The following is a 24812-nucleotide window of genomic DNA, read 5'->3' as shown; positions in this document are numbered from 1 at the left end:
CACAGTGTCTGTTTCCAAATGCTCCTTGTCAAGCTCTCAACGTCTCAGTCTGAGATGCGACTTCCAAATTTCAGTTGTTACAATTCCAGTCAGTTGCTAGTCTACTGCTGCATTGGCTGCTGCGCCCTCCTTTTAGTAGAATAGTCTGGGTGCTTGTCTTTAAATTTTAAAATGGCTTGTACGTTTTCAGTAATCAATTGTCCAAAGGACAGCACATTCCTATTGGACTGAAGCACTTACATGGCTGTAGTCTGTCTGTCTTCTCACCTAGTCATTTTCTTGGATGGGAGTCATCCCCTTCGATTGTCCTCCTGCTTCCTTCTCCCACTTACACACTGTTGAAACAACAAAAGGGGTTTGATAGTTGTTTTATGAGACCAAAGATAGGAGCTTCTTCTCATTTCTATGTTTTCCAGGCTGCAGATGCCATTTTTGTGGATTTATGCATCCTGGCTTTGTAGCACCATGTCTGTACAGCTACAGTCTAGCTACAGCTCTACTAAGCAAGCCAGTTCTTCATGCTGTTTTTCAGCCCCAGGGCCACTTGGCCGCATCCATACTACCAGACACCCTCAGCCTTGAGACTGAGTGGCTGCATCCAAACAGAGTGTTTGTGGTTTCTGCTCCATGCAAAATCTTGAAAAAAGCCTGCGAATTGGTCCGGAGTGCAGTGGTTGTGCTGGACCAAAACTGTGCCAAAGACAGTTACATTGATTTAATAATGCTGCAGACGACTGTGTGTAGATCCTACGGTGCCTCTTCCTGGGCACTATTTAATTTACTAGTATTGACATGGCTATACCCTCTGACTCAAGGATAGACCTGGTCCCTAGTCACGTCTGTGTTGGGAGATGTTACTCCCCTGAAGAGATTCCCTTGGTACACCCCCAAAACCTACGGGCTTGGTTTACTTTCCTGTGATTCACGTATCTCAAAAAAGACTAAATGCAGCAGTTGAAAAAGTTTTGTCACTTTGTGGGTCCTGTTGGGGACTTTTCTATGCCAGTGTAGAAATGGAAGTGAGGAGTGATCTTCAAAATTTGTGGAGAGAAATAGGCAGCCCTGTCCCTGGAAGGTCTAGCATAATTGTGACAGCCATCATCCCTCTCATGGTTTTCATAGGGTCCTTGGAATTCTTACTTGACTTTCCTGAGGCTGCTGTTTGTCTGCGCTCACTTGTGGGGATTGTATATTAGCTCTGTCATGTCTCCTGGCGTTTGAGTGATCTCTTCACCCTGCTCTCCTGCAGGAATTGTAATAAAACCTTGACTCATAAGAAGATTCACAAGAAGGATGGAAAATGCCTTGATGTCTTTGCCAAGTTCTGTCTGCCCTTCTTCTCAAGATCTTGAGTTCTGAAGGAGGTGATCTTGTCATTTGTATGCCATTTGGATCTGTAGTGAGGAGACTTAGGAAAAGAGATTAAGGGAGCATATTGTGATTTTTCAGTTCTATTTCTGGGGTTTGCAGCAAATACATGTTCATTGTTCTGGCACCTTGGGAAGTTTAGGAGTTAAAAACGCTTTTGATGAGCCACCATGATGATTGAGTTACATGAGAAGCCTGTCTTTGGAGAGGAATAAATAGGCTGTAGAGTTATTTCTTTAAATGAAAGCTCAGTAGTAATTGGATGTGCTGCACTTCCCTTGTTAGGGCAGGCGATCTGTGACAACGTTCCAGGTTCAAAAGTTACTAACTTCAGAAATTGAACTTCAGAAATGGGACTTCAGTCAAATCAACTTTGGTCCTGCAGGCAGCTAGAATGTCCACTAGGTGTGTTTTTTATCTTCTTTTCTTCAAGTCACAACAAAAAGTTAGGGCAACTTGAACTCTTCGTACTTAAGATTCAAAATAGTTGAGATTCACAAATCTCACGTCATAACTGGTTAAAACTTCTCCAGAAAAACTCAACCTCTGGCCTTGACTTAACCGGTTTGTAATCTGGGCTTTCTGTCTGATGGATGCTTAGCAATGGCAAAATTTTGTCTGAAATCACGTTGCAGCCTTAATTACTGAGCAACCACTGTCTCTCTGTAGCAGCAGTTTATCAAAAGCAAAAGGGTACTAACTGCAGGTTTATTGTAGGAAGGTGTGGAGAATGCTAGTAGAAGAGAGAAATGCTATTTGAGCACTTCAAAGAAAGTAAGCCCTTCTGCTACGTAGTGAGACTAGCATTCATGGGAGATTGCCTGCTGAGCTTGTTTGGAGGTGGACTGTTGGACTGCCAGCTCTGTCATGTCTGTGACTTAGTTTTGGACCAGAATTGATCTTTCCTGCATGTAAGGTACTTTCTGTGTACCACAGAGAACTATTGAACTGAAGTATTTGTTTTTCATTTTACCTGTTGTTTTTTCAGTCTGCTGGAAACCATGTCTCACTACACAGACGAACCAAGATTTACCATAGAGCAGATAGACCTGCTTCAGCGCCTGAGACGTACAGGAATGACCAGACATGAAATCCTCCATGCACTGGAAACATTGGATCGTCTTGATCAAGAGCATAGTGACAAATTTGGAAGAAGGTCTAGCTATGGAGGTGGTTCCTACAGCAACAGTACCAACAATGTCCCAGCATCTTCCTCTACAGCCACAGCTTCAACACAGACCCAGCATTCTGGGATGTCCCCATCACCGAGCAACAGTTACGATACCTCCCCACAGCCTTGCACTACTAACCAGAACGGGAGGGAGAGTAACGAGAGGTTGTCTGCATTCAACGGGAAGATGTCACCTACCCGCTACCCACTTGCAAACAGCTTGGCTCAAAGGTCATATAGTTTTGAAGCTTCTGAAGAGGACTTGGACATTGATGACAAAGTGGAGGAACTGATGAGGTTAGTAGAAGTCTTTGTAAAAAGTTTGGAAAGTCAGAGTGAGAAGTCCCTCAGAGGAAATCTGCATGTTGGAGGACTGCTGTAGTAGTGCTAGGTATTACCAAGAAAGGTAATTCCCTAATGCTCACTATCTCAATACTTCTCGTCTGCCTCTTAGTCTTGTGTAGACAACCCCTCGCCTTGTGTGGGTATCCCACAGTCTGTTTTACTGCTGAAATGTTTTTTTCCATGCTGTACCAAAAACTGAAATTGATGTTAGTGCACTAAATTTCCACCCTACTCTTATTCAGAAGACTTCTGAGTGTCAATTCACATGGAAAAAACAAATAATAAAGAAGAAGCAGAAGTCTTTAGTGAGAACCAGTTGTGGTTTTTTTTTTTTCCCCAGACTGACCTTCCTTTACTTTTAGTGGCTTCCTTTTCAGCATTATGGCAAAGATGAAAGGAGGGGACTATGCCACTGAGGATGAAAGTCAGAGTCAGTGGGCTTGATAGCAAAAAGAAATAAGAGGAAAGGCCAAATGTCTCAAAACTATTTTGGTCATAATGTTGGAATGTCTTTTCTCCCCAAAATCGCGACATTTATGAAGTACCTATGAGGGAACTAGAGTCTATAAGCTCCAGGATGAAAATATTTTTGAAGTAGTTTGGAGATTTAGGGTAAAGGTGTGGCTTTTGGGGGATTAGAGATGAGCGGTAAGAAAAGCCGATCAACCTCATTTACTGTCGGCTGCAGGATAATGGAATAATGCAGGAAGGTGGTGAGTATGGCAGCGTGCAGGAGTTCCCATTGCTGAAGTTTAATCGTTCCTTTGAGTTTTGGGTTGCCATGTAGTAAGTCTCAGGTAATGCTTTTAGTGCTTATTTAAACTGAAACTACTTTTATTTGCAGGCATATGGAGGATGAGTGTTGGGTACAGAAATAAAAATGAACCCACAACATAGCGAACATAGCGTTTATTTTGCATTTATATTTGCAAGCTTGAATCTGCCTTGAATGCTGCTGGGGCAGGAGAGGAGAAGGGGAAGGGAAATTACCAAATAATAAAGCCTAATAAAGTGTGGTTTTAATTGTCTGCCCTTCTCAGGAAGGGAGGGAGGAAGAGGAGGGAAAAGTATGTGTTTATTGCAATTGAAACTTGCTGCATATCACAGTCACTGTGCAACCTCCAAATTGTTTTCTTTTTAGCACAGTTTTAGTCCCTTCTGAACTGTCTTTGCACACCTTGTAAAAATCATACAAAGGCTTTAAATAACTGGCCCTTGTTCATTCAGTGCAAGCTGTGGACTAAGGAAGTAGGGGTCGAGGGATAGAGGTTGCAAAATCTTTCCTCCTTTGGGACTTTTCTTTGAAAGGTTGGAGAAGGTTTGCGTGTGTATATTCATTTGTGTAGCTAACCATGCAGACCCTGCTATCCTTTACTTTTTATTTTTGTGCCTCATTTTTATGACTGAGGTTTTTATGCTGGTGTGAGAGATTTATTCATCCCTGTGTAATGAAACTTTGTACATTCCATATGGCAGTGCTGCACCTAATATGAATTATATAGGACATGAGTCATCCATTCTGCTGCTAGGGTACTTTGATCAAACGTGACACTTGTTAAAAGAAGTGTCCACTGGTGAGGCACTTTGACTATTTTACTGCCTGCCTTCCCCACTCCTCGTCCCCTAAATAAAGGAAAGAAAGCCATTTTGCATCTTCAAAGTACACTTTGGTCTGTCCGTCTTTTTGTGTTTTCTTTTGTTTTTTGTTTTGGTAGGAGGGACAGCAGTGTGATAAAGGAGGAAATCAAAGCCTTCCTAGCCAATCGGAGAATTTCCCAAGCAGTTGTTGCACAGGTAACAGGTAAGAGCTCAGGGAGTCCTTTCTTCATTTTGGGAAACTGTGTCTAACTGCCTATCTGTGCACAGTGCAGATGTTGGAATATATTGCTTGGCTTTCTGCATTGCAGTGCAGATCTGTCAGCTTAGTCATGATAATGTATGCCTTTGATTTAAGACCCATTGTCCCGCACATCATGGAACTTCCCCAGTGAATCACTTTTTTTTTCTCTTTTTCTGTGGCTTGTGCTAGCAGATTTTATTTTACAGCATTATAATAAGCCCGAAGTTCTTATCTTAAAATGAAAATGGTTTTCCTTAATTCTTAAATTGTTTGTTGAGTGCGGCAAATAGATGCGTATCTGCATCTCTATGTGTGGAGGGAGAGAGATATATAATATGTATTTATATTATAAAATGTATATGAAAAGTCAGGAGACACAGCTATAGCTGGTATCACTACATCCAGAAGTCAGATTATGATAGCTTGAAGTTTTTCAACCACTTGCTTTTGAGTCACGATTAATGAAAATCAAATGTGAGGTTGAGGGGGTGACCATATTAGCTCAGATTTTACCTAGAAGGAGAAGTAGTTCTCTTTTTGCCCTCTGCCCTGTACCTTCTGTCTTTCACATTCAGGACAAGTGAACAGACTGCAGTGATATCTTCTTCCTTGGGTGTGTTTCCAGAGCTTTACACAAAGAGTAATGAAGTCTTACTGCTTCTCCATGGGGTGGGCTGCTATTAGTTCTCCTTTACAGGCTCAACTGGTTGTCCAGAACAGCATAGCTGGTAGCATATTTAGGATGAAGACTTGATGATGAAATACAGATAGCTCAATCCCATGTTATACCTATAAAATTTATTCGTTTCTAAACCCAAGCTTGAATAAAGATCTTGAAATACATCAGTTTTAAGGTTCCTTGATGACTAGGAATGCCAAACCAGCAGGAGGGAAGTTGTTCTTTTATGATATTTCCAGTATTTGACATGTCATAAGAACCCATCCGTCTGGGAGATTTGGGTTTGCAGACATGCTAGCAATTGCGGTAGGCAGGCAGAAACAGGTGTTTGAGCCAGGAATTCCTTCCACGTCTCCAACTCTTCTCTGTGATCTTGGGCAAAATTACTCGTCCTTCCCTGGTTTCAATTTCATCTGTAAAATCATGAGATTAAGATTTTGTGTAACTCTAAGGAATGTTATTAGCCTTATCAGATGTTAGCACTAGTACTTCAAAAATTAAATGCTAAGTCTAGTTGCTTAAATTGTACCAACTCTGAAGTTTTGGTAGTTAGGGGGTCACTCCCTTACTTCTGCGCAGTCCGTGCCTGAGTATAGTCCTGTAATAACCCGTCTCTGAATTAACCTCTGTATAGCACCCTTCACGTCTACCAGCAAGTCAAACTAGCTTCCCCTTCAAGAGAAGTAATGTAAAGAGGAAAAAATGGCAGAAAAAGAGTATTTCCAAAACAAGCCAGCATATTTTTTTTGGCAGTGGGATTACTGTATGCAGGGCCCTTGAGTCAGAATCACCACGCCAAACCCAAGACAGAGTCTGTATCAGTAGAAGGAACTGATCTAATTATAATTAGCCAGGTGTCTTGATACCCCTGCAGGCAGACTGTAGCAAAGTCAAGACCAGCCTCTTCACACCTGGTCATTTTGCTCCTTCCATCCTCAATCTGCTCTCTTGGATTTCAGTTGTTGAAGTCATTAAGTTGGCATTTAGCCTTTGGGAGCTTTCACTGTCTTTGCCAGGCTGTGCCTCCTATGAGTAAAGGACACCATCCATTTCATACATGGTTGACTAAGTTTCTCACCCATCCACTCAACCCTACTACGTAACATGGAGACACAGAATGCGCACACAGAGGGATCAGTGAAAATATTACTAGACGTCTCTTTCGAGCCTGTCAGTGGGACAGAATGAAGACTGAACTAATGACGCCGTGATAGTATCTTGTTTCAAGTCAAATCAATGGGAAACCAGGTAGATCTAAAGGTTAAGTGGCTATGTCCTTTTGCAGCTGACCCAGTAGTGTTTCCACAGACCTTTCAAATAAGAAAAGAAAGTGGTATTTTGCACATGATGCAGTTTCTCAAGCAGAGATAGCTGCAAGGCTTGTGCTGCACTGTGACGCACCAGTCTCTTCCTCTCGCTACCCTTTGCAGTTGAACTGTCATCCTCCATATGCTTGGTGGGAAGGTCTGTGGGAGCTGATTCATTTTAAATATAACCCATAGCCTTGTTGTGTAAGCAGATGCGTAGTACTTATGTGCCACTATTAAGTACATAGTTACGGCTTATCTGAAAGAAATAGTAAATCTCAAAGAGATGTTTGAAGGGACCAGACTGAAGATTGTGCTCAGCGCTACCGGCAGAAACATCAGCTTCCTTTCAAAAGCACAGTACGGTGAAGAGTGACTGAAAATAGCTCAGGACAGAGGCCCAGAACAGAAAGCATGTGTCCCAGGGCTCTTACTTCCAGACTTGTCTTAGGCCTGATGAGTGCTAGTTGACTTGTGTGTTCTTCAGATGTATCCAACATCCCTTCCTATTCTGCTATGAAACAGGCTCACGAGGAAGGCCTGGGAACCACTTTAGGTTCATTAAAAAAGCAGTTTGTATAGACAGAGATAATACTTTGCAGAATATATGATCCCAAATGGTATCATGTCAGTATTTACAGGCTTAGTCTTACTGATAAAGCTGTTCTGTAAATCATTCCATAAACAAGAGGAAAAATAGATAAATAAAATCCAAAGAGTGGTCAGTAGGAGATGGCGTAGGGGAGGACTATGAGAGTGAAGTGATACCTTTTCAGAATACTGTTCAGTATCCAGTGATCCGTGTCTCAGGGTCCTCTTTATTATATTACACATCGAGGTGGAACCCTGTTCTGGCCAACAAAGGGGCTGTGAAAGAGCGTGAAAGGGGGCAATGCTACAAGAACAGGTCAGCAACCCACAGAGGCTGGTGTGCTTACAACCTCCATCACTGTTTGCTGTAATACAACCATAGCAAGCTGTTTCTGGAGGCTGCAGTGCAGATGTTGGGCATATTTGACTTGCCTGTCCACTGGCTACCACTCTGCATCAGCTGGAAGTCATTTGTTTAGCGCTTGCAATACGTGCAGAGTAGTGTGGCCTCAGCTTTTAGGTTCATCTCTTCTGCCCTGGAAAGAGAGGCAAGAAAGCAATGAAATGAAAAATTTATGGCTGGCTCTGTCCAGAAGGAGAGTTGTTTGGCTTGGCTACCCATGCTGTCAACTTTCTCCTTTCAATCTCTTTACTACTCTAAAAAATTGTGCGTGTGTGTAATGGGAGGGGAGAATGGCATGGAGAGGGGAAAGGAGTAAAAGTGCATCTGAGCAGAGTGATATTAGACCTTTAGTTAGGAACCTAAAACTTTGCTTCCTTTTCTTAATTACAGCTGGATTTGAAGTTGGCCAAATTGGACATATAAGTGGTGAACTTTAGCTAAACCAATGTATTTGCATGTCTTCAAATTGCAGGTGTTGGACTAGCTCATCAGAGAGTGCCATGTTTTCCCTGTGCGTATGATCATATTTGTCCCCATTCTGTATCTTGCGTGTTCTGGCCTTGGTGCAGGAACCTCTGCTGCAACTTCTGCCCCTTGAAACTTCCATTTTACCTTCTTTCACTAATTCTTCAAGCCATTTAGGATTTCATTCAGAAAGATCTTTCTCCTTTTTCTCATGTTAATTCTAATATTGCAGTGCACTTATAGAATACACATTCCTACATCAGCCACAACTGAACAAAGCACACTGAGCAGCCTTGCATTTACAGACTCTGCAACAGCAAACGGCTTTTCCTTGTGTTTTTCCTGTGCTGCAGCGCAAGGGGATGGGAAATGATGGAGAGGGGAGGATACGTGAGAGGGGAATGCGGAGCTGAAGGTTAAAGTCAGCTGTTGCTGGAAAACAGTTTTTTAGGCTCTCTTAGTCTTTATAAAATTACTAGAAACTTTAAAAGTCATTTAGATAATGAATCTGCCAGGGAAAATTAAACCTGGAAGACATTCTACAGGGCTGCCTTGTGTACTGGGAGAAGAGGGCAGACTGGAAAATAGTAACAGGGTATTAAGTGGTGACTTAAAAATAAAGGAATGATTGATAAGAAGCAAAAACCTAGCATAACACTTATTAGTGCTGGTCCTAAATACAGGAGCTGCTTTTTATAGAAACTTTTTTAATGGTGTCTGTAATAAGATAAACAAGAAGCACTTGGGTTGGGCTCTGTATAAATAATCTCCTACTGATAAGAAAAATGACAGTATAAACAGGAGCTAATAATAGTTCCTGCTGAATTTCCTATCTTGTTATTTGAAGCTCCTTTTAACATAGCTGCAGCTTGCTCAGAGGTAGGTATTTGGCCCTACATGTGGCAGGTGAGATGCCAAATTTTTATCAACAGTAATTTGAAGTAGTGTGCTGCAATTTGCTTTAATTGCCACCAGAATTGTATCTGGGTACCAAGTAAGTTACGGTCAGAAGGCAAAGGATAAAGAGATAAATGTAAACTCATTAAGAGATGCTGTCTCTTAGCTTCCAAATGTAGATGGAGGGCGGGGGAAATGTTTTCGAACTAACGTCTTTCTGTTATGTACTCCAGTAAAGGAGAGAGGGAGGAGTATACATAGACAAGCCCTTTGCAGCCAGGCTAAATGCTTTGATGGATGATGCCTCTGCGAGGTTTGGAAATATTACCTTTTCCATTTTTCTACACATAGGGAGTGAAGGAACAAAAAAAATCCTTACTTCCCTGAGGTCACAGTGGAAGCAGTCTGTGGCAGAGCAGGAATTTGAATTCAGATTTCTCAATTCTTAGGCTAGTACCATAAAAACTAAACCACCATTAAAAAAAAAAATCAACAACAATAAAATGCAGAGGTCATTTTTTAAAAAAATACATAACAAATAGAACTTCCCAGTGTGCAGTTCTGCTAACCTTCCCCGTTATTCTGCTTGTACAATCTAGCCCTGTCCTACTGTCTCTGTCTTAATTGATATGAGATCTTCAGGACTTAGCTTTATACTATGCTAAACACACACAGCATCTAGTGCAGGAGGGCAGCCTTGAAGCACTGCTGTAACATAAATAAAATCCCTTAAGGTTTGGAACCTACACACAGGGATGAAACTTAACTAGCTCCATTGTGAAGAGAATTCAGAAAATTACTGAATTACTGATCATCTGAGATGGCAAGAAACTGCATTTCGAAAAACATTTTCTTTCCTTTTTTTTTACACTCATGACAACACAAGGGAAGGATTTGTTTTTCTATGATTTTGATCTTTGCAGGTTTTCTGTAAACAAGCTTTGCTAATCTCCTAAATTGATAGATGTCCTTTGCAAGCACATATTATATGAATCTAGGACTTTGTGTTTTAATTCTTCAGTTTGTAAGCAGTCGGTTACTTTCTTCTCCTCTCCAAATCTAACGTATTCCAGGTGCTTCTAAAAAATCTCTCCTGAAAGAAACATTAAAGAAATGCAAAGTAGAGTCACTGAAGAAATCTGTCTGTGAAGGTGAAAACCAGTTACCAAAGACTTGATGAATAGCAGTTTTGAGGGCTATGAGCAGATTTGTGCTGCAGATTCCAGTTGCCTTCTCTTGATGATGCATTTTGCCATTTTCTTTTATGTATTTGAAAGGGAAATTTTTTCCCCAAATAATTTATGTAGGAGAGAGTGGGGCTGGAAAGAAGAGCATGAATGTACTGCCATCTCCATTTTGTTTATAATTATGAATTGTAACCTGCTATGGGAAGGAGTGACACGTGATACAAGAAGTCAGTGTGAGTCCTTTGTGATTACCACTTCTATCCTCAGTATTTTCTGTGAGAAGACCAGTTGTGCTCATTACAATGTGTTCGTGTCCCTGCTGATGCTGAGCCCAGAGGATGGCAGTCGTCTTTGAGGTCCATGGTTCAGTTTGTGAGTGAATTTCCTCAAGACAGCTGGATTTTCAGTACTCCACAGAACTTATTTCATTAATCTGCTTCTGGCAGCAGGATGATTTCTTTTTTCCTGCCAGTGCAATTTCCTAAAGTAGGATGATTACAGATAATGTGACAGGATGGTACTGGTGGTAGTACTAGTCATTGTCCCTGTGAGTCAACTGAATAAAACCCACTTGAGATGCAAGAAACTCTGATGTGACAATTTGGGGTTTTTTTAACTGAAAGGGGTGAAGGATGGGTTTGTGATTAAGACACTGTACTGGAATGTAGGAGAGCCTGGATCATTTCTTCTGCTACGGACTTTGCATGTGACCTTGAATCAGTCAGGCTGTTGGAATACACAGTTTTGGGGCCTCTAAACCGAGCTGATGTAGAGATGAAAGATATTTTATATCTTAAAAACAAAAAGAGGAGGAGTGGTATAGGTAGAGGAAACCTTTAAGAAGCTCAGCTCTCACCACAGATCTCTGAAACAGGGAAAGAGAGTAATAAAAACAAGAAAAGAATGCTAGGAAATGGGACTTAAAGGATCTTCTAGAGGTCATCTGCTAAATTCCTATGACCACAGGCAAGATCAGCTGCCTAAGCTGTACCTGACATGTTACCTGGGTTTGTGGCATTGCTATAGAAGTTTGCTAGCCAAAGAGTAGAACAGCTGTGGGCTTTTTGCTAATGCAAAAAATGCTATGGATGGCAGTGCTGTTCATGAGATCTGTAGTCAAATGATAATGTACTAAGAATTTATAGTGCATTCATTGAATCTGTACATCTCAATGTCTTCTACAAAGCTCCCTTTTGCAGAAGTGACTTTATAAACTGCGAGGACTCGCAATGAGTCAAATGTCGACATGGCAATACACAGCTTGAATCTTTTGGCTCCTGCTCCTTTGCTTTGTCTCGAGCACATTGTCTGAAGTGGCTAACATCTGTACCACTTTATGACAGTATCAGGCAGCCTCTTGAGCAGAATTTGGATTTTCCACTATATGATTCTTGTTGAAGATACTTACTCTCTATTTATAATTTTAGCTAATAATGCTTTGCATTTATATCTTACGTTGTTATCCAAACACTTAACAAACACTAATTCACTGCAATAAGTGTAAGTGGACTGTAGTAAACAAGTAAATTAATGGTGCTGTTACCCGTTGATTAATAGGAGCCATGCAGCCAAAAGCAGTGTGACACAAACATTTTTGTCCCACAGCGTTGTGTTAAAGAAATGGCTTTTATAAATCGTAATAGTAGGTGAAGAGCTGCAAATTTTCAAAATTTGGTCTTTTCACTGGCAATCAGGCATCTAGCTTGCATGATTTCAACTAGACTGAAGCCTTGTTTTGGGCTGGAGAGTTTTATCAACTTACATTGACTTCTTCTGGTATTAACTTGTATGCTTCCACAGTTCATTGATGTAAACTTGGCAGAATCTAAGGGTTGTGTTTGGTTGAATAATTCCACTTGCCTAGTAGTATAAACTCAATTATATATCCCAGTGTGGGCCCTGGGGATAGTCAACTCTTGACTGCCCCAGCTGTTTCTGAGCTCTTTCAGTTGTGGCAGTCGCTGGGAATGGGTGTTAGAAGATGAATAGATGTATCAGAAACAAAACCAAACCAGGGTATGTTTTGTGGGCAGACCTCTGTTGAATAGCAGTAAGCTTCTGTACTTGAAACAACACACACCTATCCTTTTTCCCCAGGACAATTAAAACTTCATAGGCTCCAGAATTCTGTATAAGGAAGAACAGTTAAGAGCATAAATCCTGTGATTTTAAAAATCTGGTTGGAGTAAACCCACCTGAATACGATACCTCAGAGTCAAGTTTAATCATTCTCAAGTTGACTAGCTTCAGTGTTCAATGCACAAAAAAAAAAGGCATAGGGCATAGTAAACCCCCTGTGTTAGAAGTGGTAAAACTACAGGGGCTTGTTTTTCGTAAGTTAAATATGATTATAAAATCTTATAAAACCTTGACGCATCTCAAGAGGGGAGAGGTAGTTTGGTTTCTGTGTGAAAACCAGCCTTCTACCTGCCTCAGTGTTGTCACCAAGCAGGTGGTGGCACAGGTGGTGTTCAGCAATATTGTTACTTGGAGCACCTCCTAAAACTTCAGTTCTCAGGAGAGCTTATGTGTTGTTAAGCCCTTCTGATAGCTGAAAAGCCTTGTGGAAAGCACAGGGAGTCCTCCTACCTGAAGTACTGCTTATTCAGCAAACTGTATATATTTGGTATTTTCAAATGAACCTACAGTTCACCTCTGCTGCACTTTTAAACCTCTCACTTTATTTGGTTCCTCTCCTTCTTTTCCCTTTCTGCATTGATTCTTCATTCATTGTTGTGCTTTGGAAATAACCGTATTAACTTCTAGGGGTTTTCCCCCTTTTACTGTTTTCTTAGAAGTCTTGCTTTAGAATCTCTGGAACTTTTTGTCCCTAATCTTGCCTGGATATCTAGAGCTTGAATCCTGCTTTGCTGACAGGCAACTGCCCTTTCTGTTTTGTTTTCTGGACGTTGTTACAGCTGCTGATAGTTGGCTTGCTCCGTTTCTGGCTGATTTGATCTATATCACATAAACGGTTTCTATGTTTATCTCCCTTCTTATTCAAGCATTGAATGATAATGATCTCCTAACTATCATTATTTATATATAATAGTGGGTAAGGGACTTGTTCCCATTTCACAGCTGAAGAAATTTAAGAACCAGGGAAGTTGTGGACAATTCAAGTCAGTGGTAGATTTGGCTTCCCAGTTTGTACCCTCTTTGCTTGTAGGTTGATTGTGCCGATTCCAGGATGTACCTTGAGTAAGGTTGAAAATAACAACAGGGAGAAGTTAAAGCAGTTAGGGACAGGGCGGGGAAGCTTGAACTCTCTACTTTTTCTCCAATTGAAACATTATGTAAGACAACAGCTTTTATCAATATATAAGCTACTTTAAAATGTTTTAAAAAGAACAAGTTTTCTCTTCCTCTTTCTCTCCTTTTTGTTTTGTTTTGTTTTGTTCTGGTTTTTTACAGGTATCAGTCAGAGCCGGATCTCCCATTGGCTGTTGCAGCAGGGGTCGGACCTGAGTGAACAAAAGAAAAGGGCATTTTACAGATGGTACCAGCTTGAGAAGACAAATCCTGGTAAACAAATACAGCCTAAACATCTCCTGCTGTTTTATTTACGGCAAAGAAGCCTTTTGTCACTTTTTTATTATCGCTGATCATTCACTTCTTGGTCTGCTGTACTGAAGAGGTATTCCCTCTGACCAGTTTACTTTTTAGGAGGGTAGGAACAAATCTGTGCTTTGCTTTGCAGCAAATGATCCAAGGCTGACTCATCCACAGCTGTCTGTCCAGCTCCTCGGGGATGGTTACTTGCCCTGTCCTCTCACCACTAGCTAACTCTGGGACTCAGAAGCAGTCAGTGAAGCTGTAGTCAGCTAACATGTAATATATGCTGAGGCTCTTAAGAATGAACAAACAGAAAACATTAATAACAGCTGCATAATACACAGTTGCAGGAAAAACCCCCCACATTTCAGTGGAGAGGAACTTTGGGATAACTTCAGAGGGTTTTGGGTTGGATCTCAATCTCATGGGTGGGATGTTGATAGTTACAGTGATAAGTTGGAGATGTGTCTCTCAAATCCCACCTGCTTCTCCAAATCTCAAAATAGATCTTAAATAGAAAAAGAGAAGTAAAGCTCCTCATTATCTTTAACTAACCAGCAATCTTCAAAATCACAGTTGAATTAATTTCCTTGCATTGTTCTTCTCCATAGATTTTGTTTGACCACAGTTCTTATTTTTCCCTTTAGTGGTTTTATTGTAAAGATAAAAATATTTACATTTAGTCTCCTTTAAACAACAGCATGATTAAATTAACTGTGTAATTATTTTAAGGAATTTAAGACTCGGGCTCTCTAATGTGAACTTGGCTTCGATATCTAGAATTCTATTAAGAAAAATACCAGTGAAAGTAAATTCTTAAAACTTCTGTTTTGTGTGTAAGCTGGAAATCAAGAGGCTCCAGCTGCCAGTTTTCCTGAGAATACTTTAGCTTAAAGTTGGGTGGGTTTAAAGCCACAGCCGAGCCTGTCCTTTCTGTTAAGCATCTAGAAAATTGCTTTAAAGAATGAAAGTGCCAAGGGTTGTGAGGTGCTGACAAGCTGCAGGGATCACTGAGAAGTCTTGATTTTGCAGTGGCTGGAATTGTGAAACTAAGGATCGGCAAAGTTACTGGATACAACCGTTCAGTATCAGCTGCTTTGAAAGCTTCGAGTTGTACCGTACGAAGTGACTCTTGGCCATTTCCCTTTGATGGAAGGTATTGCCTCCAAAACAGTGGAGAGAACCAGAGGTTTTTTGGAAGGTGTATTTTGGAAAACAACCCCAAAGTCCTCTCCTAATGATGAAAACTGTTGTGTGGATCTTTCCTATAGCCTTGCATCTTTTCTTTCCAATATCGTTTGGAGCTGTTTAAGAAAAAGTATTCTGTGCTGGGATAAGAGAAGCCTTCTCAAACTTAGCACGAAAATCTTTACTTCTTCCTCTTAACCTTCTTTCTATCCCCATATCCATAAGCTCACATCTTGTTTATCCTTTTGCTCTTGAGAAGTGTCTAAGGAAGGAAGACTTAGCAACACTGAAGGTTACAGCTTAAATTGAAGTGAATCGACGTTAACCTCTACTTTTCTGATGCACTGTCTTGCTGAGGTCTTGTTCACATTTCTCTATACACACGTGGAAAAATTTCTTGAAGAGTGATTGTTTGAGTTTAACCTTTTTTCAAATCACAGATCTTATACAGCATTTTTAAGAAGTTTAAAAGGCAAAAGGGCTCCTCTGTCTATGCCAAAGGGCTATTTGGATGTACTTAAATTCCCTTTAGAACTAAATAACGTTTGGTTTCTTTTTAGAGTCTGAGGTAAAGGGGGGAACCCTCAGTTTTCCCATAGCTGCAGGAAAAGTCTACTTGAGGAAAATGGTTGCGTTATTTATTGTAGGATAATCCACTGCTTTGAATTACTGCCATCTACTGCGTTGCAGGTCAGACTGGCTAGCCAAGAGACAATTAACACGCGTATGTGCAAGTGTATACAGTGTATTAAGGAAGGTACCAACCTTGTCCAAAGCATCCTGGATTTAAATTACTGTTATAAAACGAATTTGGAGCCTAAGTTTTGGATGCTACTTATAGTATCCTGTGATTAGTAGACTCGACTAGCCGTTCTGCTGCCTTCTTTACAGTCAGAAAGTGAGGAAATCGGTAGAGCCTCCTGCCATGTTCACAAAGAAGTGATGCCGTCACTGCACTCTGTAGAGTGTAAAAGATTGTCCTCCTTTGAAGAAACTTAAGAGATTAAATGACTGGCATGTGTTTTTTCTATTTGCACACGTACTAGGAAGTGACCTTTGGCTTTCTGTTCTCATATAGCCCATCTTTTCCAATTCCAGCTGCTGGGAATAAAATCTCAATCCTTCTCCTTTGAGTGATAGAGTCAGGTCTCTCTGTGCAGAAGTACCTATGCGTTTGAGTTACCAGTGGGCAAAGTGAGGTCTTTGGGAACTTTTTGTTTCCCCATTTCTTTAATTCCTTATTTTGGAAAACTGGATCTTCAGAGTAAGTCCATTTTCTGGCTGAATTTGTTTGTGTAGTAATGGAAAAAAAACTTTTGCTTAAAATCGAAACAGTTTTGAGGGACTAGGATGCCAGATATAATCAATTTATGAACTGTAAAGAAAGAATAGTTGTTTTGTGAGGAAAGGGCTGGAGATCACTTGGCAGACCTGTAGTCTTTCCTTGGCTCTGCTGGTTTTTCTGTATGGCTTCTAGCAAATGATTTCAGCTTTGCACCTCACTTTCCCGTCTCCTGGATAAAGATGAGGCCAGTTTCCTGTGTATGACTTGCCTGCCTTGCCTGTAAGGTCCTCACAGCAGGGACTGTCTTTTACTATGCTTATATACTGCACCCAACCAGGAGGTTCCAATAATATAGGGGACAAAAGATGCCTTATATATACATCAAAAGAGATTTTATTTTTCTTTTTTCAAATCTGTAATGGTGCTATGTAACACTTTAAATCATCCACAAGCAGTCCTGCATCTGCTAACCAAAGAACTTTGTGTTGTGGAGCCTTAGGGCAGTTTTGAGACATTGCTGCTGTTGAGGCGTTGCTAGACGTTGCTCCTGTACAGAAAAGGCTCAGCAATTCCATCACGTTTGTTATTTGCCAGCTTGCTTTGGCCTCTTGAATATGCTGTTTTTTGTTCTCTGGGTTTTGTTTGCTTATTTGCATGGGTACTTTCTATATTTCTCCTGTCTTTTGTGGCGGGTCTTCAGGCAACAGCAGACTGGAGCATTGCAAAAGAGACTTAAGTCTCATAGATCAGAAAAAAACCACCGCTTTTCCTACTGTATGCAATAATCTCGCTCAAAAATTTCTTGATCAATGTTTTCCTGGTAGGAGTGATGTCAGAGTTAATAGCAATGCTGCGAATGCCAGTGTACTAGTGATTGTAAATTTTTCTGGAAACAGTTGCCAATTAGGGTGAAAGGCAGTTTTTTGTTGAAGGGAAGAAGTCAGTGCTAAATGCTAGTGTTTGAAAGGTCTTTAATCCAATTAATAGGGATGCTTTTCATTTAGATCGGGCTTTTTTTGGACAAGTACCACATCTCTTGTGTTTTGTAGAGGACTGAGAGCATTTTGGCAGTAGATAAATAGTATATGTTTCAGAAGCCAGTATATGAGTGCATAGAGTCCTATAATGTACTGATTATTTTTTTCAGAGCCCATGGGTTTTAAATAAATAAAGAAATCTTTCTTTTTACATTGGTAGTTGTTAGCCTGATTAGTTTGGCTGGCACTGGGTCTTGGGCAATGTGGAAAGTTTGTTATGGAGTAACTTTAGCATGTCTTTTGCCTCTGTGTAATGCAAACTGAAGCTGGCACCTAGAAATGATGTGTTGAAGTTGCAGATGGCTACAGACTGCTTCCATTTAGGCTGGATATTTATTTCTGCCAGTCTTCTGTAATAGGAAGGCAGCTGTGGTCACCTTGGAGAAAACCGTGTGCTCTTCCTCCTTGAACAAAAGGGAAGAAGAAAGGTAGTTATTATCAAGATGTAGCATCTCTTGTGTTATTCCCATAGCAGTTCTTGTTTAGCTATAAAAGAAAAGCCTACAAAAAAAAAAAAAAAAAAAAATTCAGGGGCTGGATATCCCACGAGATTTGCACTGGAAAAGTACTGTTGGTGATTTACTATTTTACAGAGCTGCAGAGAAAATAGCCCCTGCTCTGATCCTTTCCATCCAAGCAATGAGCTCTGTAGGGAACCTTTTGCTGTGCAGGCTGCTGATTCCAATCTAGCCTGGCTCAGCAGTAACTGAAAGGTGTTTATCATGTGATCTCAGGTCAGTCTGGCTAAAACCAAAGTGTGACATCTCTTCTTATCAGTATAATATATGATCGGTACTTGCTGCAAAGGCTTGCTACTAAATGGTTTTTTGAAGCTGGGAGATGGCCTGAGGCTTGCTCCAACCGTTCTGTGCATCACCCCAGTGTGACAGGGCCTCCCTGAGACATGTGACGTGGGTCAGCAATTGCACCTGACACTTTTAAGAGCACCGCTCTTTCTTCAGGCTAGTGTCTGGGATGTGCTGAGAGAAGGCAGGCCTTTGCCATGAGGAATTTTGAGTGCAGAGATAGAGCTGCATTCCAGTTGGAGAGCACCGCTCTTGCCTCCTCTCCCCAAAACCCACCTGCAGCATCTCCAAAGTGATACCCCGCGTTTGAGAAAATGCTGGCTTGCACAAAGAAAATTCTATATTGTTGTAAAAGGTACTCAACATTGGCAGGTAGTGAGAGATGTTGCTTTTCATTCTTCTCTACGAAAGGAGTTCTTCCCAGACAGTTCACCTCTACACCCTTTATAGATGTCTTGCTTTTTGATGCATATACTAAGATGAAAATTTCATACTGCATTTGCTCCGCTCATTCTGCTCAAGAGAGAAGTTTCACTTCTTAAAAGCTGTTTGAGGGATTTGTAAAAAGAATCTGACCTAGTAACTAGGATGTAACTTAATAAGTTGTAAAGAAGTGGAGCTGGGTGGCAAGAAGATTGCAATGAAGCATTGGAACAGCAGAATAAATAGGATCCCCAAGTGCTCAGTTAATTGAGGGGGGTGAAGAAAAGCTCCGTGGCAGCAGTGCATATGTCCACCACTTTTGCCACTCATACATCCAAGCACATTTTGGGCCTCTATGCATTCAGATGCTTCCGTCTTTATGTGCATGTGCAAAAACAGCGGTGGGTACTTGCTTGTAATTCTCCGCATACTTCTCTTTTATCTGCTGCTGATATTGATGTTGCCCCATAGAAAAGAGAAATAGCTAAATTGATCTAGCAAGGCTACTAAAACAAAAAAAGCATCTTCTGTTCAGTAAGTGAACATATCAGGAGCAAATTTATGCTTTAAATGCAAATTTTTTTCCAACCTTTGTCTGAAAAATCTCAGGCAACTTTAATGGAAGTACTCTGCGTCTCTTACCTTGATGTTAGGCATCACTGATATTCCTATACTTTCCCTGTGAAATGAAATCCTCAGGTAGGGAAAGTATATAGCTAAGACAATGCAGGGAAAGCTGATTTCTCGTCCTGTCCTCCCCTGCCTCTTCCTTTTTTTTAACGTTTTTTAGTTTTTGAAGTGTATTTAAAGCCTAGCAACTTCATACTGACCCAGACCCCTAAACTGTGCAAGTACTAGAGAGACCAGATAAAGAACTTCCCTTGAAATGGCCTCCCAGTAATTTGGCAATATAGGAAATATTTCATGTGTCAATAAAACTAAGTAATCTGTGTAGGCTCATTAGCTGGGAATTAGTAAGAGTCACCGTCCATTGTGCATGCAAGGCAGAGGCTGTGGGCTTCACTTCCTATATATAGACTTCTCCTGGGTAAAATTTTTAAATTATTTTGGGCTCTGCTACCTAACACAGATGCAAGCCCCTGGCAGTAAGGCAAATACTCTGTGCATTTCTGGAAAGGAGTGCAGCCGAATGCCTAAATAGCTCATTTCTTGCTTTTTATCTGTAGGACTTTGTTCATCGGTTAAACTCTTAAGTTCCCTTAACCCTTTTACTCTGCTTTAAATTAAACAAGCAGTGTTGTTTCACTACCACAGTATGTTTTTATGATTAAATCCTAACCATTCTGAGCAAGTCCGTGTACCCAGAGGGGTTTGCTGTCTCAGCCTGCTTTTACATGTGCACAATACTGTATTCCTCCTGTGAGCAGAGCTGCCTGCTTCTCTTGGATCTATCCAGGCTGGTTCAGCACATGAATTACAGTTGAGCTCAGTATGCATATGGGATATAGGTGGTGATTTATCTTTTCATACGACTTTATTTTTTGCACACAAGAACAGCTATTTCTTCCCTCCAGGGGAAGTCACTGAGCACAAAGCTGTCCTTCAGAACATACCCTGGTTTACGTACTAATGTCTTATACCAGGTTCCCATCCTCACCAAGGGATATACGAAAGATCGGTCTCCCAGTGTGTCTTGATTTATCTTGATTTATTAACTGAGGGGCTGCTGTGGAAAGAATCAGGGGTAAGTTTCAAAGGGCCTTTCCTGAAGGCGTCGTGCCAAGTCCTGTCTCTTGCTTGATGCTTTCCAGCTCAGGCTTCTTGAAAGGAGAGATACATCCATCGAAGGGAGACAGGAGAGTAAAGGTGTGATGTTAATCTGCTTTCAGTGACTTTTTCAGGCACCCTGGCACTCAGGAACCTGTGTTTGCACAGGTCACGGGGTGTGTTTCTGTCGGTGGAGCTATTTCAAGTGTTTACTCAGCTCTTCAGACACATCGAAATACCTTTGGTATAAATTTACATTTTGCTTCCTGAGGCTGTTGTACAATTAAATAGAAACCTGCTATTTCCTGTTTCGTGGCAGAAGAGGTAGCAGCACAACCTAAATAAATCCCAGCTGGGGCATAGCTCACCCTTTCTGTACGACACTTTTCCTCTTGATGAAGACAGGGCAGCTTTTCCTAAGTGGCTATCAGCTCAGTTATGCCCCCCTTAGATTTCCATGGTCACCTGATACCTCTCTGGCTTGGAGGTTGGGGATGGGTACTCTAGCTGGCTTTGTGTATCTTTAAGGTGTCTTTGTTTGATAATGCTTTACTTTTTTAGTTTGAATGGTTTCATCATCTGTCTTGTCTTTTTTTCATGAGCAGGAGTGAGAAAATGGGCATGATTTTTAATCCAGTAGGAAACACAGTATTTATTATTCTTAGGGGCTACATTAAGCATGAGACCCGCTCCTATCCCAATAGAAGAGCCAGAATGGAGACAGACGCCTCCCCCAGTCACAGCTACCTCTGGGACCTTCAGACTACGGCGAGGCAGTCGGTTCACATGGAGAAAGGAGTGCCTGGCTGTTATGGAAAGGTATGTCACTTCGGGGTTTGGAGATGGGCATTTTAAAGCCAATACACGTATCCTTTTCCCTGCTCTGGTGAACACCATCTTCATTTTCATGGATGTGTTTTAGCATCACGCAAGCCAATAACAGTGTAATAATTTGATTCTAGATGATAGAGTAGGAGGAGCTATTTTACCCCTTCTGTTGTTTAAAAAAATGTTATACTGCTCTGGACAGTATCTTATTTTTTGTAGCCCCTAAGACATCTTGTCCTTAGTTCAGTCTGAGAGTATTGGTGTTCAGCTCTTCCTTTGCTTTTGCAGAAACCTTTCCATCTAGCCTAATCCAGGCTCTGTCTTGGTGGGGGTCTGCACGCTCTTTACATTCTACATTTCTCCTTTCCCAATTTACTGATTTGTCCTCATAATGTATCATGTTATTTTATAGTTGATACTGGCATTTCGGCAGCACTGTAATTGTTCAGGATGCAGAACTTTGCCTAACAAGCAGTAGATTCCTTGTCCAAAAAGGCTCTTACAACCCTTTTACATGAGCTGGGAACAGTACAGAGCAAAGTGGATCTTTCAAATACATATGCAGAGTGGCAGGTGATCATTAGAGCTCCCAGCTCTTCAGTCCTGCAGAGACGAAGCACTCTCTGAGCCTGGTCTCCTGGCTGCCTATGTGCTTTGCCTTTCCCTCTGCTTACAGTAATGTCTCTTTTGTGGATAATATTGTATAATAGAAAAGGGCTAGTGAACTCAAATGTAGTTTAGGGATGAATGCTTATTTCTGTTAAGGGCTAAATGGCTGGGAGGAGTTTTCTTCCCTCCGAGAGCATGAGGAACCTCCTTTCCATGAAAGCACCAGATGACTCTGTGTGCGCTACGCTCCTCTCTGGTTTGCAACTCCATTGAGTCCTTGGCCAGCAGAATTTTAGGATGTGCTTTTGCCCTTTCTGTAATGCTTCTCTTTCCTCTTGCTTGCACAAGTCTCTTTGGAACTGATTAGGAGCAGGAGAGTGTCTCCTTTTGCCTAAGCTAAGACCAAATACTGAGCTCCCTCAGGGACCCAAGCCATTTTACACACAAGATGGACATACTTCTGTGTGGCCACAGGCCATCACGAGGTCTTTGCAGGGCTGAGACCAGTAATGAAGTGTTTGTTTCCCTATTCTGTCCTGGCACTACACTGATGTTTTCAGCTTTGGCTGAGAATGTTTCCCCAGAGGTAATAATGTAAATGTTTGAAATCTGTTCTACTTTGCTAGACCGGACTAATATGAAGTCCTGAAATCCCATAGTACAGGGGACTGTGTTTTTCTAGTGTCCCCCTCCGCACAGGCAGTACAATGAGCAGTATAGGATCTTTAGCGCTTTAAAATGCTTGTATGACTGTCCTGATTGCAGTATGTAGGATGACAAAAATGTTACAGCTCAGCATACCCTCAGGACAGGACCATCTCTTTATTAACCCTCTGTGTGTGAAATATTTAATTACTCTGAAGTAGAACTAGAGCTGTTTGGGCTTGGGTGTTTTCCTTCTTGGTTTCTGTCTGGGCTAAAGTGCGATAACTGCTATTATTTGCTGTTTGAACCATGATAGTGCCTTAGACATCTTTGTGCTAGGTGCTGTGGAAACACAGAGCAGAATAAGAAAGCTAAGCATGCAAGCACTACCCTTTCCTCCTTCAGATCTCTCCTAAAGCCAGTCTCTGCCGTGACACTCTCAAGAAGTCAGACAACCTGTAATGGTTTGATATGTGGCTGTTAGAAGGATGTGTGGTTTCGTTTTGTATATGGAAAGAAGCAAGTTGGTGTTGACACTGGATATCATTCAGTTGTGTATGCAGATACATAATCACTTGACCTATTTTTCATTACCCTCTTTCTTCTTGTCATTCTTGGTTTTGTTCGCTGTGTCTTATGCTCTGTAAGGACTTTGCTGCTGGGGTTTTCTTCTTACTCTGCTGTTTAATGGAGACTTCTGCCACATTGCCTTAATCCTGGCTATAATATTAATTTGCAAAGCCCTTGCTGGGTCACCATGAGCACTGAATTTCACAGCCTTGTGTGTGGGTACTGGAAAAGCACGGCTGAGGAGTTGTACTTGAGGCAAGAACACAGTAAACTCGAGCTGTGGTAAAAGCTTTGTATGACAATAAAACTACACCATAAAGCAAGTTGGGAATATGGTTGTTTAACTCTTATACTTTAATAGGCCTAGTTGAGCTGAAAGGATGAGCTGTTTTATGTGACAAGTTTTGAAAGAGTGGGAGGAAAACACTCTCTTGGGAGCCCTAGGAAGAAGCTAACTGATTTCACTTACAAGTCGCCGGAGTCTTCCAGGCTTGTCCGTAATACGACTCATAACAGCAGCCGGGATGAAGGTAACCAGACTCCTGGCTGTCTGGCCCAAGCAGATAAGGTTCACTTGACGCCGTAGGGTCAGGAATAAGCATTTGGCCCACTAAAATGATGTTTGGCATTGCATGTGGTCTGGTGCCATTTATCTGCTCATTTGCATTTTCTTCTAAAGGATTAAGTTTTGTCTGTGAGTGGAGGCATCTTACTCAGTTTAATGGACTATTTTCCTTAATTAAATGCAAGTTTCATTGCATTGCATTTGTATGTCCTTCAGCATCTTGATGCACCGTTGGTGCACGCAGGGATTTAGGCACCTAGTTTTGAGCTCTCTTATTTGGGAACCTCAGTAAAGTGCCTGTTCATCTAGGCTTCTAGCTATTCAGCAATGAGAAATAGAGATCCAGAAGACAATTCCATCCCACTAATGGAACTCATATGAGGGCTATATGCACCTTCCTCTCTGGCTACAAAAGAAGAGCCTTCTGCAATTAGACCGAACGTTAGTGATTTAGTTAAATGCCTGAAGATAAGAGGATTGAATCTAGACCTTAATGGAAACTCTAGTGTAGGTAATGCAGGACTACTTCTTCCTATAAACTTCTGAAACGTTGCTGCAACGCTGTATAAACATTTTTTGGGTGAGGATCAAAGTCTTGGGCTGCTCTATCAGTTAATTGTGGTATGTGCTTTTCACTTGGATTCAGTTGGTAAGAAATGCAGTTGCTAAAAGTCAATGTGTCAAACCAGGTGAGAGCACTTCAAGGAAAGAATCTGAATTTGATTGCAAAGATTAGAGAGATTTGTTTCTAGGAGCAGGCTCTCCAACTGAAAATGCACAGCGTCAGTCAGGATTCGGCCCATGAACTGCATGAGAAGGTTGAGGGTTGAAGGTATAGTTTTCTTTTTAAAAATATTTAAATCAACAAAAATTCCAGTGCAATTAATTATTATATTGGTGCCAACCTCATATAATTAAGATTAGAGTTAGGGCCAGCACATATACTTAAATGTCTGATGTACATAAGTGTCTGTATACAGGGTATGTGTATTAAAGAAACTAATTGGTTTATACTGGATTTCCAGAATGCTGCTTGCGGTTTCTGTAATTCAATTCTCCAGTCTTTACTGCTTTTTTGGAAATTCTCCCAGGGTAGTTTATTAGTCGCTAGGCTTAGGTTTCGAACAATGGGTTCAGGTCTCTTTCTCCCTCTCTCCTTTCTATTTTTTTTTTTTTTAAATATCTCTCCGAATATTTATGCTCTGAAGGTTAAGAGGAACAATAGTTCCAGAAAGTAAAGTTCTATATTTAACTGCAGACTAGGTGTGGTTCAGACAACTGCAGCGCAAGCTCCCTCTCACTGCTGTGCTAGTGATAGCA

General features: G+C 41.1%; 1 protein-coding gene across 1 annotated transcript in view; it reads left to right on the top strand.

Moving 5' to 3' along the window:
- The window catches only part of HMBOX1 (homeobox containing 1), a 60507-nt gene that overhangs the window by 10391 nt on the left and 25304 nt on the right, over positions 1–24812 (top strand). Inside the window, exons 2-5 of the mRNA XM_059835339.1 lie at positions 2357–2836; positions 4600–4685; positions 13668–13778; positions 20941–21094. Of these exons, the coding sequence (XP_059691322.1) occupies positions 2370–2836; positions 4600–4685; positions 13668–13778; positions 20941–21094 (818 nt within the window). The 5' untranslated portion in view covers positions 2357–2369. The remainder of the gene's footprint in view (positions 1–2356; positions 2837–4599; positions 4686–13667; positions 13779–20940; positions 21095–24812) is intronic.

The sequence above is a fragment of the Gavia stellata genome, chromosome 2, assembly GCF_030936135.1.
Source record: "Gavia stellata isolate bGavSte3 chromosome 2, bGavSte3.hap2, whole genome shotgun sequence".
Lineage (NCBI taxonomy): Eukaryota > Metazoa > Chordata > Aves > Gaviiformes > Gaviidae > Gavia > Gavia stellata.
The sequence above is the reverse complement of the archived record's forward strand: the minus strand, read 5'-3'. Positions and strand labels throughout refer to the sequence as shown.